General features: G+C 36.2%; 1 protein-coding gene across 2 annotated transcripts in view; it reads left to right on the forward strand.

Moving 5' to 3' along the window:
* The window catches only part of LRRC4C (leucine rich repeat containing 4C), an 88,528-nt gene extending 74,779 nt beyond the window's left edge, over positions 1–13,749 (forward strand). For both annotated transcript variants that reach the window (XM_083864402.1, XM_083864401.1), the window contains exon 2: positions 10,866–13,749. In XM_083864402.1, the coding sequence (XP_083720528.1) occupies positions 10,908–12,824 (1,917 nt within the window). In that variant the 5' untranslated portion in view covers positions 10,866–10,907 and the 3' untranslated portion in view covers positions 12,825–13,749. The remainder of the gene's footprint in view (positions 1–10,865) is intronic.
* The last annotated feature ends 6,208 nt before the right edge of the window (positions 13,750–19,957 follow it).

Genomic DNA, 19,957 nt, shown 5'->3' on the forward strand with positions numbered 1-19,957 from the left:
GGAAGGATTGGACTGCATTTCAAGTGATCCAGACTGATGTCTCTGCTTTGTTCTCTGGGTAGAAGAGATGTCCAATGAGTTTCAAGTAGGAATAGCATTATAAATTGCAGTTTCAAACTCTCAAAATATTTCTTCAGCTTTGCCATCTATAGTGTCATCATCGGATTTTCTGCTATAGTGCAGCAGATACTAGATAATACATGTATTGCATCTGGCCAGTGTGGAGTGTGAAGCTCATTGTTTGCTAAGTGTCTTATATACACATACTAAATTTTGGCAACTGATTTAATCCATTGTTGCCTCAGTTTCTTCAGCTGTAAATGAGAATAATATTGTCTATCTTTTTCCAGAGGCCTTGTGAGGGTGCATTTTTGTTTGACATCTAATTACAGCAATCCAATGAATGACGGAATTGACACCAAAAACTCCCATTGTGTGCAAAGGGCCCTACATTCATGCAATTCCCAATAATAGAACTCTCAGGTCAAAGATTGTTGTTCAGATCCAGGAAAATACTTGTAAGTAGTTGTTATAGTCCCCCTGAGTCACCACATAGTTTCACTCTTAATTTTATTTCACTAGCTGCCTCCTAAATTGAATTGAAACATTCTCCCACTTGTAATATTTAAAGGTGTACAAAAGCTGTGGGCAAGAGCACCTGTGACCTGTTCATTGCCCAGCAGTGATAGATCTGGTAATAATGTGCTTGCTATTCTGGCTGTACTGCACCTTGGTAACACCTAGGGTTTAATTGAAATACACCCTGACATTGGTTTTGTTCATGAAGCATAGAATGGACATAATTTCTATGAATCTACTGAGGGATATTATGGCAAAATGTCGTATTACTAATTCAGGCTCCTCAATGTCTTTGGGGAAAAAAAAAAACAGATTTCAGTAAAAAAAACAATGTGCTGCAGTTTCATAGAAATCCTAAAACAAGTAATTTTCCAAAAAATTAACTTCTTATATTTCTCTGTACCTATTTTTTTCCCTCAAAACACTATCACAGTAGGATAATTGCATTGCCCCTAACAGTTTCATATTCCTTCATAATTAAATAAACAGCTTGTAAATTGCAGACCACAAAGTGCCTGTGTTCCACTCTTACCTTAAGGGGTTTCCATAGTTACAAGGACAAGAAGTTTAACCATCATTTGCCAGACTGGAGGCTATTTGAAGCCTCAACTTTTTAACTCATGTCTCTTTTTCTCTTTGCTGCTTTGTTTATTAACAGAATGAGGGAGTAATTTGGACTCAGTTAGCCACTACAAATGCAGTGATGCAAAATGGACTCTGGTGCTTTAGTGTGTTGTTAGTTGGGTATGTTTTTCCCAGAAGGTATTTTGAAATGATACATGCTAACAATACAGCCTATTGTTATCAAGGTTATGAAATACCTACCAACCACTTCCCCAACTCAGCATGAAATAATTCAGCAGTTAAAAAAGGAAAACAGAAAAACACCATTTTTGACACATCATCATGGCATAGAAGTATTTAGGCAGAAACCTATTCTAAATCATACTCCAAAAAATATTGATGCAGGTTTTCCATATACTGATTTAATATACATAATTTCCTTTCATTCCTCAGTCTCTTCTGTTTTACCTAATACAAAGTGCATTTGGAAAAACTGCAGCTGTTATGGTACATCTTTTCATGCCACTGAAATGGACAATTCTCTGATTTGATGATATCAAAGTAATCTTCAAATATTTTAAAATTACTTTGGATTTTACCAGAGTATCTCTGTTGCCAAACTGTAGAGAAGTATAGAAAACTTGTTCATCAAACTGAAATATTTTTGTCTTCTTGTCTATGTTATCTGCTGAGGTAAGAGCTCAGCAAGGCTCAGAAGATGACGTATATGGGTGACAAGAATATTCAGCATTAGCACATTCAGGAGACAAGTGCAAATACTGTAATTTAAGAAATTAGTTTTTTGGACTTTAAAAACTAGATTCCAATTTTCTAAGGTTAGGATGAAACTTTCTTAAGTGCAGATATACACTCTAATTTTTTTTTTTTTCTTAGTTGGTTTGTTTCTCTTCATCATAGTGGCTACATTTATATATGCATTCTTAGGTTGTTCTGACCTAACATTTCCCACATCTCTTTTTATCATTTGTGGGTAGAGAGACAATTCTGGAAGTAATCTGGGCTAATACCCTGGATTCCATGAGCCTTGCACATTTTTACCTTTCAATTTTTGAAAAGACACAAACTTTAATATTACATGTAGTTAGAGTGCAGATTTTTAGTTACCAATTTGAAATGTTCTAGTATATTTTTGAAAAGGATGTCAATTTACAATTTAATGTTTTCATGTATAAAAATTGATAATATTCTGCCAGACCAAAACTAATTTCTTTGAAATAAAGTGTCACTGTACTCTGTGAAAATAGATGTTCTTAAATCATTGCTAAATCCCCAAAAATACTATAGTATTTAAAAAAATGACCCCAGTCTGACAGGACTAAAACCTGCAATGTTTTGGAGCAGTGCTTTAGAACAGCACATAATTTTTTATTAAGAGTTGTTTTTATGCAAATTTTGTTGTGGTTCTCAGATGCCTTCCTAACATGGATCTGTGATTTTAGTTTGCTAATAAATGAAAAACCAATAAGAAACAGTAGTTATAGAAATAGTGCAGTTTAACTATTGCTCACTGAGATATTTCTGCCATTAGAGAGGGAAATCTTGAAGGTGCTTTTATGCCTTCCCCTTATATCATGGTTGGCACATGAGGTGCCGTGACAGACTTCTGTAATTAAGAGAATTTTATTATCAGGCAATTGTAAAATTTCCATTGTTCAGTTGCCTGTTTTCTGCTACATAAATATCTGTCCAGAAGGAGTATGAGATGAAACAAACAACTAAATGACAGAGAAAATGTATTTTATCAACTGAATTAGTGAAGCAAAATGGAACTTCGGTAACCCAGGGGGATCAGTGATGAGGTAGAAAACCTTTTTACCTTATGTAATTGGTTTGAATCAAGCCCAAGTCAATACAGAACAAAAGTTACTAATGTCTATACGGGGTCTCGAGAAAATGAATCCAAATTAACTTTGAAAAGGGACTAACTAAACTACATTACATCCTTTTATGGACACTCTTAATTGAAGTTACAGTGGCTTTGATTCAATTTAGCTTAAATTAAATTCTAAATAAGAATGTCCACACTAAGATTTAATGCAATAGAATTAACCCACTTAAAAGTTATTTCCAATTAAAATTCTAGAATGTTTCTGGATGCACTAAAACCAAGCTGTATTGCAGTGGATTTTATGAAAGAATGTTAGTTCATCATGAATAGTTCATAGATTGCTCCTATTTATACCACTGTGAACAGTGTGAACAGAGGAGTTAGGATTGTTTTGTCCTCATTACCCTTGGAGTGACATCCAGGGAGAGGACAACAAAGAAATCATATAATTCCTCTTTAAAAATCTGTTTGTCCTAAAGAAATATTCATTACATATCATCTGATGTTTTCTATAATTTTCCTGTGAAATTAGTTTTATTGAGGATACAAACTGTGAGTGATACTTAAGAGTAAAATTATATTTATAAATAAAGAGAAATGCCAGACTGAGATTCAAACATTGTGAAATATCTTAATTTCTAACTAAAATGCAAATATTTTTGCTTAGACCAATGTACACTCAAATTCTCATTTTAAAAATGTTTATTTCATATTAATTACCTTTACCTGATGTTAAAGATAAAATTTTAAACCTTAGGAAGAAATGAGAGAGGAAAAATTAAATCATGCTGGAAAAGGAGGTGGGTGAAATAAAGCTGTTTTCTGTATAACAAAATGAAAGACAAGAAGAAAAAGGCAGACTGGGTCAAACTCACCCTTGATTGAACTTCCCTGAAATCAATGGTGATTCAGGAGGATTGAATGTGTCCAATCACATTTAGGTCTTTCAGATCAGTGTCTTAGTGATTCAGCTGAGTCTGAAAAGGCTTGCGAAGGAAGTATCTATGGTACAGAAATATCCACTCTGCCTCCTACACTTAAATGTTTCACGAGGCCACGGAACTATGTCCCAGAACAAAACAGTGAAACATACAAAGAGGAGAATAATTTGCATTGTGAGTGTTTTGATTTGTCTGGTCTCATGAGTAATCAGTTTGCATTGCAGGGCTGTCTATCTAGCCTGCTTTGGCCTCCACTTTATTTAACTAAAAAATAAAATAGAAACAAATAGATAAAAACTGCTGGGCTTTGAAACCTCCCAGGTTTTTAGACATTATTGCAATGGCTCCCTTAACTGTTGTTGAGACTTTTAAAATCCTATAGCAGAGAAAAGGGAAAACTCATTTTTAAGAATGTAGATACAGTTACCCAGTTCTACAATCACAGTCATGGGGATTCATTGTAAACCAATCTGTTTTAAAAAGCCAAACACCTCTGACAGGAGTCAATCCACAAAGAAATGAAAAATCAGATTAGGAAGAGGAAGATACAAGATCTACTGTAAACCATTTCACTGATTTTCCATGATGATGCATTGTAGTTCTCTGTTAAGAGCATAGCATGTGTTCCTTTTTTGGTGACAAAAGCATCCCATGGAAAAAGAGAATGATATCATTGCACTGTGTAGGGGCAGGGAACAGCATGCAAACTGTTTGCACTGCTCTTAAACTGAGAGCTCAAGTCCTTGAGGGCTCAGCCAGGTGGAAAGGTATTTCCAGAGAGAAAAAGGGGGAGGTGCGGTGGGCAGAAGGTTATGGTGAGTGAATCCCTGGCAATGCGGTTCCATAGGCCCAACCCTGTGCAGCCATATGGGGACACACATGTGAGGCTGCTGGAGCATTTGCAGAGCAGATGTTGATGGAGGATTTCTGACCCCAGTGGAACTCCCTGCCCACGGTTCAGTCTCTGTTCTGGGGCGAAGGTTAACCCTCATGTGTTTCAGTACTTTGTGGAGCTAAAGCATATTGTGTGCATGTCTCTGCACTGAAATTCCCTTGGCTGCTTCTGCTGGCATTGCTGCCAAAAGGGGATCAGTCTCAGGCCCTTGGAGCATTCAGAGTTCCTGAAAAGAGAGTCAAAAGAGTTACTTCTGCATAAGGTCATCCTGGGATTTGGACCTATTTTTATTGCTGTACTCCAAGCTCTTTTCCATACAGAAACTATTTTCAATTCTCTGGTGCTGATGCTACCAAAAGAGACTTCCCAACATAATTAGCTGCTTGATGCACCTAGCTCCTCCTCACATGTTTGGAAATTTGCTGTTTAATTTGCAACTGTAGAGTGGCTTGTTTTCTGAAAAAATGCAGATATTGCAAAGGGGTTGTTCTCTCAGAAAACCTCTTTAAAAGGGTGTGAGGTACAGCATACATAACTGTGCTATATAGAGTGAAGCAAAGATGCATTTTCTGAATGCATCCGCATATTTGTCAACTTGAAAAAATTTGAATAAGGTGATTTGAATACTTCTCACCCTGAAATTTTCTGGGACATGGCTGAGAGAGAATTTTTGTGATTTAACAGTTCTTCAGCTGAGACTTAACTGTGATGTATTCATGATGATGCAATTGTACTGTGATAGTTTAAACACCTGATACTTGATAAATTCTGACTATATTTTCAGTGCAGTACATATAACATCACATCTCAATTTTTGTCAGGGCAGCTGTACAGCATGAACCAAAGTGTGCTAGATCATACTGTATCTTAAACCAGATATTGGGATAAAGCCATGGCCTTTGCACTGCACAGCTCTGCTGCTGAGACTGTTATTCACAGGCCCACAGACAAGACAGAAAGCAAAGTAAGAGTTGCCAACAGCAACTAAACTGCCAGTGATCCAGCTAAGGGTCACTGGAGCTTGGGGAAATATCTTTGCCACCTGCCATACCTCATTAGGCAGATCTTTGGAAATGGTGTGGAAGTTCTCTTTTGTTATCAAAGCCGCCTGTTACAGGAAAATCCTTCAGCAATCAGAGGGAGCATAGTCACTTTGTCCTGGTGATATAGCAAAGGGAGAGCAAAACATATGAAGCCAGAGATCAAATTAAAAATAAATAAATAAATAAATAAATGAAGGGAGGTACTGTTACAATGCCCATAAGGAAAGCATCTCTGCAAACACATTTGGCAAAGTTACATTTCAATAGGGTAACTACAGCGTCCTTCAAGCTGTCCCTAAGGAAAGCTGCACTGTGCATTGCTGCAGAGGTAGATTATCTCTGTCATTCCTTGCTTCATCTTCTGCTCTGGATCTTGAGAGGGCACTGCTTGTAGCTCAGAGGAAAATATGTTGTACATCAAGTAACAAAGAGTCAGATAAGCTATACAGAGGAGAACATGCATATCAAATTTCAATTTCAGAAATAAAGATTTTTTTAATTTCTGTGCAAACAGAAAACCAAACAAACAACTCTCCATATATGTCTGGGAATGTCTCCATGGTCATAAAGAGAATATACATTACTCTGCAAAAAAACCCAGATGATGTATGCTGTGGTGATTAGAGCAGTGCCACAGACAGACTTAAGGTCATGTTTGGAAACACATTTGATAATTGTACTGTGTCTGGGGAACCGACTGTGCAGTAAGGAAATTCTTAACATTTTAAGCTAATTTTTTTGACTATACAGCAGAGGGCACTCGTGGTATTGAATTGACCATAGAGTTGCTATTTTGGTACTAGAAATATGAAAAAAAAAATTACTTGGAAGACAAAGAGGTGTCAACAAAGACTAAAGAAGCTGGTTGATGGTCTGTGTTCCATGTGTGGGTTTGTAAATCTAAACCTTCATGTGTCTCTAGCATAAATAGGTATTGAATAATAAATTACTCTGGTACAGAGCTCCAGATGGATCTTCATGTAAAGCCCATTAAAATATTTCCATAACACCCTTCAAGGCTTTAAATTAATTTTCCACTGTGATTTTGTGCTGGCTAATTTTTTTCCAGGGTATTTCCAAGATATTTATGATTTAAAATTACCCTGATATGAAATACCTGCACCAAGACTTCCTGAATATTTAAGCTATGAGCTCTGAAAAACAACTAGCATAAAAGAGAGGATCTTTCTACTATATTCTTCCTGCAAGTAGGAATCTTACTGCCATATGTCAGCCTCATGCAAACCTCACTAGATGGAAGCGAGAACTAGCAAGGTATTGCCTAGTATATTTTCTGCAGATCATGGTCACTTTTTTGGATCATCAGCTCTGCTGTACTTTAGCAGGACGAAGTCTGCTTAGTGGTCTTGTCCTAAAAACTGCATTTTGCTTCCTGTGTTGCCAAAGAAGAGGGGAAAAGGTCAAGTAATATAAATAAATCTAAAGTTAAATCAAATATTGGCTGCAAAAGCTAAGATTTGCTCTCACTGCCTCCTGGTAAATCTTTGAGAGGAATGGCAATATGGATATTCTGTACTTATATATTAAACAAGATATGGCTTAGACAGACACAGAAATATCAAACATAGCAATACATGTGAAAACATATCTAGAACTTTCTATTCAGATATCACAAAATTGTGATTCTCTCTTCACAATTATAGACTCAGAGAAGCTATCAATTAGCCAGTAACCAAACTTGTATTTGAAGTATGCACAGACTTGAATTGTACAGAAACTTGAGGTGTCAGATTTCTCCGGAGGTCTTTGATAGATCATTGTACTGAGGCATATGTTTGATTGAGACATCCTCTAGCACAGGAGTAGGGAGAACAGTAAATGTAGAAGCCAAAGGCAATTTTGGCCTTCAGCAGAAGGAAAAAGCTGTTCTATGTGAATGACTCATTGTTTCAGTCAATAACCAAAAATAGGAAGGGTATAGGGAATTTATCTTAAGAAGATAAAAGCATTCATTTCAAAAATCTATTTGCAACTGAGACATGGAAACATTTTGGTTTGGGTTAGACAACATTTACTGATCAGTCTCATAACTAGATAATTTATTTGTTGCAATGATGTACTGTATTCAAGTAAAATGATTTTTTTCCCCCCATGGAGCATATGTGTAGTGATGAAAAGGGAAGATTTTTGGATGAAGAACTAGGTAAAGGAAATGTTGGGAGATGCCATCAGGTTCAAGTAATTGGAACAGGAGGAAAGTACCTTGGAGTGCTTGCAGCATGGCTTGGGATCATCAGCTTTATGGAGGCTAGGAAAGAGCAGCTGAAGGGACTTGGTGCATACACAGTCTGATGTTGAGGTTTCATGCTCTCCCATGGCCTTTCTTATTTCTCTGTCCTTTTTTGTTCTACAGGTGCTACAGTTTTCCTGGTCCTTCAGGGAATCCAGGAGGACTGAGAGCAGACACAATAAGAAAGGTAGAGAAACTCTATGACATCCTACAAAAGCTGATTATTTAACACTACTAATTCACTTTAGTAGTGAATTGGTCTGAGAAGAAGATTCTGGTATCTCAGCAAGCCTCACATGCTGCCTGTGCCTCACCAGCCTTGTCAAGGATAATTGGCAGCTCTGGAGGCAGACATCGCACACTCAGTTCTCATCCCAGTTTCAGTGAAGACAAAAACATTGCACCAGTGCAATGGTAAAATAATTGGTTTGTTGTGTTTCTGTGTCTGTTTTATTACTTGTTAATGGAATTCATTATTCAGTCCAAGTCCTTAGGGTATAAGTTTTAGAAGAATTTTGAAAATGAGAAAAAAAAAAAAATTAAAAAGTGACAAAAATGCTAATACAATAAATTAACTATCACAGATGATGGTTAATTACTATTCAGCAGCAAAATTCATGGGTCACAGATCTTAACTAAGGACATCAAAATTGATATTAGGCTCTAATAGAATTCTTCTGACCACAACTACAGCTTTTCTTCACAACTGTGTAAAAAAGATGGGAACTACGGCCTTTTCACCTGCTTTTTGAAGATAGTTTTACTACACTTGGACTTTTACAAGTGAACTTGAATTTTAGTGATTAGAGTGTTTCTCCATATATCCTGTTCAACCCCTCTGAACAGAAGAGTGACCTTGTGAGCCTGCAGTGAAAAGGAAGGTGTGTAGAGCAGCCACCCCTCATCTACTCTAGTATATTATCCTAAACCCATGAAGCTGATGCTCAGGAGTACAGCTGTTAGCAGAGGGAAGAAATGGAGGGGTGGGAGCAGTAACATCTGACACTACAGCCACAGGATTCTTCAGAGCCATGGGACAGAAGTGTAAGCTGCAGAGAGAGAAAGTTGAGTGACTTGCACAAGGTTGCAAAACACATTAGTTTCATGAATCTTTCATGACAAGAGTGATGTTTTATAAATAGCACGTACAGAGAGATCAAACATACAGATACAGCCCAGACTTTCTAGTTCCCTTCATAGTTTTTTAACCATTATATTGGCTTTCTCTGAAGTAAATTATTAAAAATGAGATGAGAACACTTGCTAGCTCTAAACCCTTATAACAGGTTTTTTAAAAATGCAGAAATGAATTCTCAAAAACACATTGTCTGAATATATAATTAGAAAAAAAAAAGTCTTTCATTAAATGAATTGCTGTGAGATGAAAGTTAATATATTTTCCTGGTTTGGGTTTTTGTTCTTTTTTTTTTTTTTTTTTTGGTTTTTTTTTGGGGGGGATGTTGGGAGTTTTTAATATCGTTTGGGAGGGGAGGTTGTTTGTTTATTTGTTTGGGTTTTTTTTAATGTTTTGGGTGTTTTTTTTGTTTTTTTTTTTTTTGTTTGTTTTTTTTTTTTTTTTTTTAAGAAAGGTCTCTTTCTTTAAACAAAATGAATCAGTTCGGAGCCCAGAGTGGAAAACCATTTCTTTATGGTATTTCTTTTTCCTGAATATATATATATACTATCTCTCTGGATGCTCTCGGTTATAAATATGGTTTAAGCTTGCTGTAATTTCTAAGACTTCACTTTTGGCTGATTTATAAGAAATTTCATTAATCTCAGCAACAGAGGAATCTTGAACTGAGCAGCAGATTGAAAATGAACTGAAATGAAGGCTGGAGACTACAAAAACTGCCACACATAAATCAGTACTGAAGTTCTTAAAATGGTAATGATCATTTGTAGTGTAAAGGTCTTTTTTCTCTTTGCAGTAAGAAAATTTTGAGAGTTTTTTCAAGGTACCAATGAAACTTCCAACCCTGCAGCTACAGGGATATTTTTCAGCATTTTTAAATAAATGGCTATTCTCATTTCTGTGTTCAGCACACATTTGTTGATGAGTGTTTCTCTGCTGCTGGTGACAAACGAAAGAGTTGAAGAGGACATATCATTAAATTGGGTGGTGCTCAGCATGCTTCTTTATTTTAATTTTATTTTTTTAATTCTTATAGGCAAGATCTTGCCCTGTCATCTGCGTGACACTCAGTTTTAGAGACTTGCTTCTAGTTAAACTCTGATTCAGGAATCTTGTTTGTCTAAACAAAGATTTTTACCCATACCAGACAGGAATCTACACTTGCTTTTCATATTATTTGTTGTCTTGACTTGCAATGTGTAAAAAAGTTTAACACCTTGAATACTGTGCTAGCTCCTATCTTAGTAGATTCCTATGTTACTAACTTTTGCCTTTTGAGATGCTGGTCCTTTCTTTCAACTCTCCCCTGAGTTACATTTCTTTTAGGTATTCATGGTGGTTCGACTTCATATCTGCCATCCACCTATGTACATTTTACATTGGAACGTGCAGGAGAACCAATGTATGGCTATTTCTTATCTCATTGGCACTTGCAGCTGACATACATATCTGTACAGAAAAATAATATTAGAAATTCTATACCTGTTCTCACTAATAAATTTTGAGAAATTGGTAGAGTTGACTGAAAGGATTTCAGAAGCCTTTGTTAAGAGAACACAATTATTTAAGATTAATTTAATGTTCTCCTCCTTTCTTCCTTTTTTTCAGACGATTCAAACTCCAGAAGGACCCACACCAAATAAATTATGAATGTTGAACAAGATGACCTTACATCCACAGCAGATAATGATAGGTCCTAGGTTTAACAGGGCCCTATTTGACCCCCTGCTTGTGGTGCTGTTGGCTCTTCAGCTTCTTGTGGTGGCTGGTTTAGTGAGGGCTCAAACTTGCCCTTCTGTCTGCTCCTGCAGCAACCAGTTCAGTAAGGTGATTTGTGTACGGAAAAATCTTAGAGACGTGCCAGACGGCATCTCCACCAACACCCGGCTACTCAATCTCCATGAGAACCAGATCCAAATCATTAAAGTTAATAGCTTCAAACATCTGAGGCACCTAGAAATCCTGCAGCTCAGCAGGAATCACATCAGAACAATTGAAATAGGGGCTTTCAATGGTCTGGCCAATCTCAACACTTTGGAACTCTTTGACAATCGTCTGACCACTATCCCAAATGGGGCTTTTGTATACCTGTCAAAACTGAAAGAACTGTGGTTGAGAAACAACCCCATTGAGAGCATCCCTTCTTATGCTTTTAACAGAATCCCTTCTCTCCGGAGGTTGGATTTGGGGGAATTGAAAAGGCTTTCATACATCTCAGAAGGTGCCTTTGAAGGTCTGTCCAACTTGAGGTATTTGAACCTTGCCATGTGCAATCTTCGAGAGATTCCTAACCTTACTCCACTTGTAAAACTGGATGAGTTAGATCTTTCTGGGAATCACCTGACTGCCATCCGGCCGGGTTCTTTCCAAGGGTTACTGCATCTTCAGAAATTGTGGATGATACAGTCCCAGATTCAAGTGATAGAAAGGAATGCTTTTGATAACCTTCAGTCACTTGTAGAGATCAACCTGGCACACAACAATCTAACACTACTGCCTCATGACCTGTTCACACCGCTCCGCCTAGAAAGGATCCACTTGCATCACAATCCTTGGAACTGCAACTGTGATATCCTTTGGCTCAGCTGGTGGATTAAAGACAAGGCACCTTCCAATACTGCATGCTGTGCCCGTTGCCACACGCCTCCCAGTTTAAAAGGAAGGTACATTGGAGAGCTGGACCTGAATTACTTCACATGTTATGCTCCAGTCATAGTGGAGCCACCAGCAGACCTCAACGTCACAGAAGGCATGGCTGCAGAGATGAAATGCCGGGCATCGACCTCCCTGACCTCCGTATCTTGGATTACTCCAAATGGATCTGTAATGACGCATGGGGCATACAGAGTTCGGATTGCTGTGCTCAGCGATGGCACATTAAATTTTACAAAGGTAACTGTGCAAGACACGGGTTTGTACACATGCATGGTGAGTAACTCTGTTGGGAATACCACGGCTTCTGCCACGCTGAATGTGACCGCCCTGGATAACCCTGGTTACACATACTTCTCAACCGTCACGGTAGAGACTGTGGAACCTTCTCAGGATGAGGCACAGACCACAGAGCAGGTTGGGCCCACACCAGTTACCAACTGGGAAACCATTAACATGACAACCTCACTCACTCCACAGAGCACAAGATCAACAGAAAAAACATTCACCATTCCTGTGACGGACGCAAACAACGGGATCCCAGGAATAGATGAGGTTATGAAGACTACCAAAATCATAATTGGTTGTTTTGTGGCTATCACTCTCATGGCTGCTGTGATGCTGGTAATTTTCTACAAAATGAGGAAACAGCATCACCGGCAGAACCATCATGCTCCAACACGGACTGTAGAGATCATTAATGTGGATGATGAGCTTGCAGGTGACACACCCATAGAGAGTCATTTGCCCATGCCAGCAATAGAGCATGAGCACTTAAATCACTATAACTCTTATAAATCTCCTTTCAACCACACAACAACAGTTAACACAATAAATTCAATACACAGTTCAGTGCATGAACCGTTATTGATCCGAATGAACTCTAAAGACAATGTTCAAGAGACTCAAATCTAAAACATTTATGACATTAAGGGGTGGGGTGGGGGGACAACAAAAGATGGTTTATAAAACAAATGACACAAATGACTGGGCTAAATCTACTGTTTCAAAAGTGTCTTTACAAAGAAAAAGAAATTTATTTATTAAAAATTCTATTGTGATCTAAAGCAGACAAAATTATGTGTATTCCTCAGAACCTGTTTTTGCTGCAGTTATTTACCCTCCTCCTTCCCGTTTTCCTGCCCAACCTACCCTGACTCCCATTTGCCATATTTTTCATAGGAGATCTTGATTCCCTAAAAGAACTGATCTAGGAAATTTTGTAAGAATTCTGTTACACTTTGGGAATTTTTATGGTGAATTCTAGTGGTGAAATTCGGTCTATTTTGTCACTTTCTCTTTTTTCTTTTGTTTTCTCATGCCCTTTTTGAAATTATTCAGCAGAGAATGGAGTAATACCAGTAACTTTGCAAGTGAGAAAAACAAGTAAACCTTTTTTTGCTCCATGTAATGATTTGCTCTGTATTTACCGAAAGCACCATTCTGTGAAAAAAATGGAAAAAAAGTAAAAAAAAAAAACAACCAAAAATCAATTTACTTGTGAAAGCCTATAAAACCCATGATCTTTTAAGCAATTCTAGAACCAGAATTTGTAGTTCAAACACTAAACTAAGATTATAAATAAAATATTGGTTTTTTTCTGTACTTGGATATAGCTCATTCTTAGTGTGGCTTTAAACATGAAAAGTTTGTTAAAATTCTTATGATAATCTGCCCTGATGGTCCAAAACACAACCACTTTAAAGAGAATAATTAAACCATTTTGGATCATTGCTGAAGGATATCACAGTTTTCATTTTAGTTTATGAAAACAACATACTGGCAAATAAGAGTGTTTGATTTCTAAGGCAAGATTGAGATCATTCCTTCTAATGGTGTTTGCAATTATCTCTATTACATCACAAGATGCTTTTCACAATGCCAGAAAAGTTTTGCAAGGAGCTTCAGTTGTCACTGAATTTATTAGACAAAACTGAAAACTTTTTTTCTGTTTTTTATTATTTTTTACTGTCAATAAGAAAATCCGTCTTTATATCAAAGCTAGTGGTTTCCAGTTGAGTTGTTCTGGGACTTCTGGGCACAAATATGAAAGAAGATTAGCCATAATAATACCTGTAATAAGAGCTGTATCCCTATGTGCAAAATCAAATCAAAGTGATGTTCATGGAGGAAAATCACAGGAAAAAATATGAGGATTTGGGTTTGAAAAATAGAAAGAACAAAGTCAGACAAATCATAGGATAAGTTTTTGTAATCTGCATGACAATTAGACTCCCTGTAGAGTACCCAGTTTCCATTAATTTAAACTCAGACTCATTTACCAATGGGAAATACACACCCTTTGCCTTTTTGTTTATATATGTTCTCTGGGTTTAGCTTATTGGTGTAGCACTGGTGGATATTGAGCATACTGAGAGCTAATAGGAAGGCTTTCTATAAGAAAACTCACTTCAGGACATTGTGTTCTTCCAAGAAGAAGTTCTGCCAAATTAAACATCTTTATGCATTGGCAGCTGAACAGAAGCATTTTAAGATGGTTTAAATTAGGGGAAAAAAAGGAATCTTATATATTTCTGAACAGCTTTTCACCTGTTTTCTTTCTTAACCACCCTTACTGAGGGTTTCTGGGGTCTTGTGCCAGGTAAATAATATTCTTAGCAAAATCTGTTTGGATCTTTCTAGTACAGAATAGCATGCAGGATGAAGACCCTACTGAAATATATACTTCTATTCTGTCAGTTAAAAATGGAATTCTGCTATATTGAGGAGGTAAACATCTCCTGTTGGATGCACAGTTCTCAAGGTTGCAAGTGAATGTTGTAGTACAAAGGCCTGATTTAAAGAGGGCACAGTGGAGATAGGTGACAATGAATCACACTCTGCAAGGAGTCTGATAAGTATAATACTGAATGAAACCCAAAGTTCTCTAACAATCTCTAAGAAACATTTGGCAAGGCATTATCCTTTGGTGTGCTACATGAAAAATAATATCTACTCAAAGGGAATTTTAATAGAGGGCAAAGACGGACCTGAATTTAAAGTATTGCAGCTGTGATTCCTACGTTTGCCTGTTTCTTCTGAGTGCAATTGCATATTTCATAGGTGATTTCTTTTAAGCATTGTGATCGCTTCTATACAAAACTACTACAGTTACACATTCCTCTGTGTTCTTTGCCCGTGTGGCTAGTGACAGTCAGTCCATGGCCAATGCTAATGTGAAAACTGAAAAAAAAAATCCATTCAAGAAACCTAAATCTGAACTATTTAAATCTGTAATTAATGGGTTTATGTTAACAAATTATGGCTATGCTAACCAATATTTATGAAAGCAGTTATGGTCAACATGGTTTTATAAACATGTAGTATTTTACTGACCCTGAAGTTGGTTAGCAGGAGGCCTATGAGAAAACAGGAATAGTTATTGTCAAATGCAACATGGATCAGTGACAATCTTTGATCCTTTTTGCAGTAATGCAAAATACTATCAGTGGCTGTTTTAAATATATTAATTCTCACTGAGTATTAATCTGGTTTTATTGGCCAATCAAAAAACCAGATATTTCTACTTGATCATAATAATCAGAAAAGAAAAGCATTTGGATGTGTTTGGTTGGGTAAGTATATATGTGTTACCTGTCAATCATATTAGTTAGGATTTTCCCATCATGTTCCCTATTCTTTCTAGAACCACAGGTATCACTTCTGATTCCCTCCTACTTCCACAAAACTGTACTTTTGCTGGTGAATTAAATACCAGCATTAGAGAAAATCATAGTTTGAATTATGAACTGGGCTCTGCAATAAAGTGAAAGGAGTGCTGTGCTCTTTTGTTTTGATGTTCAAATCACATTCCAATGCCTCCTGTTACTGCTCCAGAGACAACAATATTAAGAAGAAAGCGTGTATCTCCTGTATGACAGAGCATAACTGACAGAAAGTTCTAATGGAATTTCTCTTGCAGGTGATTACATTGTGTGTAATGTAAAACAGTTGTGAAAAAAAAAAATGTGTTCTTGATTATGATCTATCACTTTCTAGTGGGCTCATGAGAAATTATGAATTATTCTTCAATTCATTTGATGGAGTTTCAAGATGTTTATCTGCTGTCCTGTACAAATAGAAACTGCAAAGCATTTTCTTTCTCGAATTTTCATCAAGTCTTGCGAATTGTGCCGTATACATGAAATAACATGTGAAAAGCAAACCAAGTGAGTTCCATTCAATTCATCATAGAAGATGGACATTTTATTTTCCTTCAAAAAGGGCTAAATGTATGAAAAGTAATAGAATAATTGTATTTTTTGCTAAAATATTCTAACACATTAAAAATTATATTTCATCATTTAAAGATTCCCTGTCCCCACTGATCACAGATTGATCACAGAATTAGAGAAAAGACAAGTTAATTAATATTCTACTTTGTTATACCAGCTTTATACTTTTATGAAAGATATTTCATAACAGCTGTTACAAGCTTTTATGTGTCAGGTGTGACGCTTAGTGTAGTCTTTTCAATGAGCATGGAAAATCTCTTCAACTTTTTCACCATTTTCTAAAGGTTATATCCCATTTTTACATGAGCTAAATACATAATTTTTGAAATTCTCACTTTCTTTTTTTTTTCAAGACCAGGAGGTGAAGGTCTAAGAAATGTCAGGAGCTACTTTGCAATTTCATACCAAAAGAAGTAAATGAAGAAATAATTTATCTTCTAGATGTAGTAAAAGCAGTTCAACTTTAGTCCCTGGGTTTCTCTTTTTCTTAATAGAACTATTTAATTTTTCTTAGTCAAACTATTAAATTTATCTTCTCATTTGTGCAGGTGTTGCCAAGAAAAATCTCATTTTTAAAATTTGGTCTGCAGTTAGTCCAAAGGTGGGGGTGGATATTTCATTACAGAGGTGATATTATATATTATTATTATAAAAGGCTAATGCATGGAGCCAGTGCTATTGTCATAGAACAGGTTCATCAGCAGGGGATGGGCTTGTGGAAATTCTGGGAAACCTACCAGCTACTCTGCAATTCCTGTTGACCCTGCAACCTCACTTGTGGTGGTGCCCCAAGGAAACATTGTGGCTGTGTCTAGTTTGTGACTGGAAGAGCACAGCAGGGCAGAAGAGATTTGGGTTGGGAACAACTTCATTGACTGCTCCTCACTTAAGAGCATGGATCCAGAAGTAATCAGCATAACAGCCAATAGCTCAGGTCCAGACATACAGTGTATGAGAAAAAATGAGGATAATTCCTTTTTATTTGTTCACCGCATTTAATCACAAGTAGGTTGTAAGGCTTACCTTGGAAAGTTAAACTAAATAATGGAAAACTTGAAGAATAAAGTAAGTCACGGGTTTAGAATGTAAGTATTACACAAATGGCAAAATCATGCTTTGAAAAAATATGGATGTTGTTTTGATTGACTCTGGGATAGTTTTTTCAGTATTAACTCTATTAGGACAAAGGAGATCTGTACTTAATAGTTACATGCTATTTATTTCAGTAAGAATAACCCATGTTTTTATTAGGTGAGAAATGTGTAAGGAAATATTTAGTTTAATTTCTCTTGGGTTTACTCCTTGTTCTCATGTTTCTAAAATACATCCAGATTGTCTGATAATCACAGTGCTCTCCAAAGGGCCAAATCAGTGAATTCTGACTGAATTTCGTAGGAGGCAAATCCTTCATGTAGTGTAACTCCAGTGAGGTATGATATTTTGGAATGAGGGAGACACACTGAACTGGTTACATCATCAGATAACTTCATGGTCATCTTTTGTAAAATAAAAAAGAGGAAAATACTTTGCAATTTTTGAGAACTTTGAAAAAAAATATGTTTTTGTTAAGATAGAGATTCTTAGCAAAGAAAAAACAAAACAAAAAAAAACCCCACAAAACAAAAACAAAACCAAAACCAAAACAATAAGAAAAACAAACAAACAAACAAACAAACAAACAAACAAACAAAAAAAAAAAAAAAAACAAAAAAAAAAAACACAAAAAAAACACCAGCAAGCCAGAATCATTTGGAGTATTATTGGACTTGAAAGGAACAGTAAGTAATGTTTAAAGCAAGAAGTAGGAGTTATATATCCCAGAAAAGCTTTACATATTTCCTAACACCACAGTTTGCAAACTCAAAAATTAGTTACTTTTTGTGTATCATTCAGCTTCTGCAAGGATTCTGCTTTATCCATATTTTTCTGTTTTCTTCTTCCATTTTGCAGTACATGTATGACAAAATCTGGGCTTTTAGCCCTGCAACAAGTTCTCACCCAGAATATGAAAGGAAATTCTCTTAAATCTCTGCAATTGTATTTTATTTTAGTGAAATATTTTGAGTTCTATTAACTTGAAAAAATACTTGAAAATTCCTTTCACACTAGCTCAGTTAAATGCAACTAAAGCGCAAAAAAAAAAAAAAAAGTAAGAAAAAAGAAAACAGAGAAATTATCTTGGAATGTTCTGCATGAAGATGGGTCTGTATATGTGTATTATTTAAAAAGTGGTTCTACAGGTGAGATTAAAGACTAAAGGAAGAAATATATAAAAAAGAAAATAAGGGAGAATAAATGAGCCAAGAGAGAATCTAGTAAAACAGAACTGGAGTTAGTGGACCACAGAATTAATCCAACCCCTATAACTAATTTAATTCCATACGATGTAATTCAATTTGATTCAATTTGCTCATTTAATTCCTCAAAAGGACAGTTAGTTGTCTAAAAAAGGAGGTGGAAAGCCAAGTTCTGTTTCTTTCAGCACCCACTTGATATCAAGCGGGTTTTCCTTTTCTTTGTCCTCCTGGGCTCAACATGGCTGTTGAGCTCTTCAGTTATCATTTTCTGGAAGTGCCTTCCTGAGGCACCACCTGTCCAGCCTGTGTTGGGAGTGAATTCCAGTGGTCAGTGAGACAAAGGTCAGTGTTGTGTTCCTAAGCGGAACCTCTGCAGTACTTGGTGTTTAAGTTCACTAATTCCTAAACAACTCATTCCTATTCAATAACGTGAAGTAGTTTCGTAAATAATGTATATGTTTTGAGTATTGTATATAAGATTAAGGTTGTTGATCACATGCCATGCATTAATTAATTATCTTCCATGTTAAAACGGTCTTTTTTTCTTTTTTTTTCCCTGTTGGAATATATGTTTCTTTCTGATGAAGGAAGATCAAAATCAAGAATTTGATCAAATTATAAAGACTTGAAAGACTTATGAATATCTTTAAATATTAAAACTATCAAAGGATTACAAATTGAATGAAACTACATTAAAAACAAACAAACAAACAAAAAAAAAACCAAACCCAAAAAACAAAAACAAACCAAGACAGTAAATAGCAATACTCTAAGATTCTTAGAAAGCAAATACATAAACAAAGTCATCATGACCTTAATAGACTGAATAAAAAAGAGGAATTGACAACTTCCATGGCTTTTGCTAAAACTTCCTTGACAGAGATTGTTCTGTTCTCTTATTTTTATTTTTTAAATAAATCCTCATTCCTATGTCAGGAGTGTTTCCATTAAGATGGACATGAGTAATTGTTGTTGGAAATATTGTCCCCTCCTGTTCCTATCTGGAGAAACACTGTCTCCGGATGTTTATTTTTTCAACTCCCTGCTGATTTCTGACACTCCTGTGGGGAAGAAATCAATTCTGTATTGCAGAAAAAGCTTTTGTCCCCCTCACAAAACAATAAAATAAAAAAGGGCTGAACCAGGCAATGAAGAATGAAATAAAATGCAGTGGTAATGGTGAGGGAAGTGCCCTGAGAAAATAAACATTACAGGAGGGAAAAAAATACTTTGAAAAGATGAAGGAAGTTGAAGAAGAGTGTGACGCTATTCTTTCCTTCTCGTTTTGTGCATTGTGTTCCCTGGTATAGCTGGATCATAGCCAAACCCATTGATAAATTAATTTTAAATACATCATGTTGGAAACTCTTCTAGGGATTATTTTAAATGTAATAAAGGCAACATTCCTTAGGCCTGTGTGGGTCAAAAAAGTCACAGGGAACTGTTTAGGTAGTTATGATGTTCTACTAGGACATTTAAAGATTGCTCTAGTAAGAGATTTAAGTTGGAATTCTGA

Source organism: Zosterops lateralis, assembly GCF_965231275.1.
Source record: "Zosterops lateralis genome assembly, chromosome: 6".
In the NCBI taxonomy this organism is placed as follows: Eukaryota; Metazoa; Chordata; class Aves; order Passeriformes; family Zosteropidae; genus Zosterops; species Zosterops lateralis.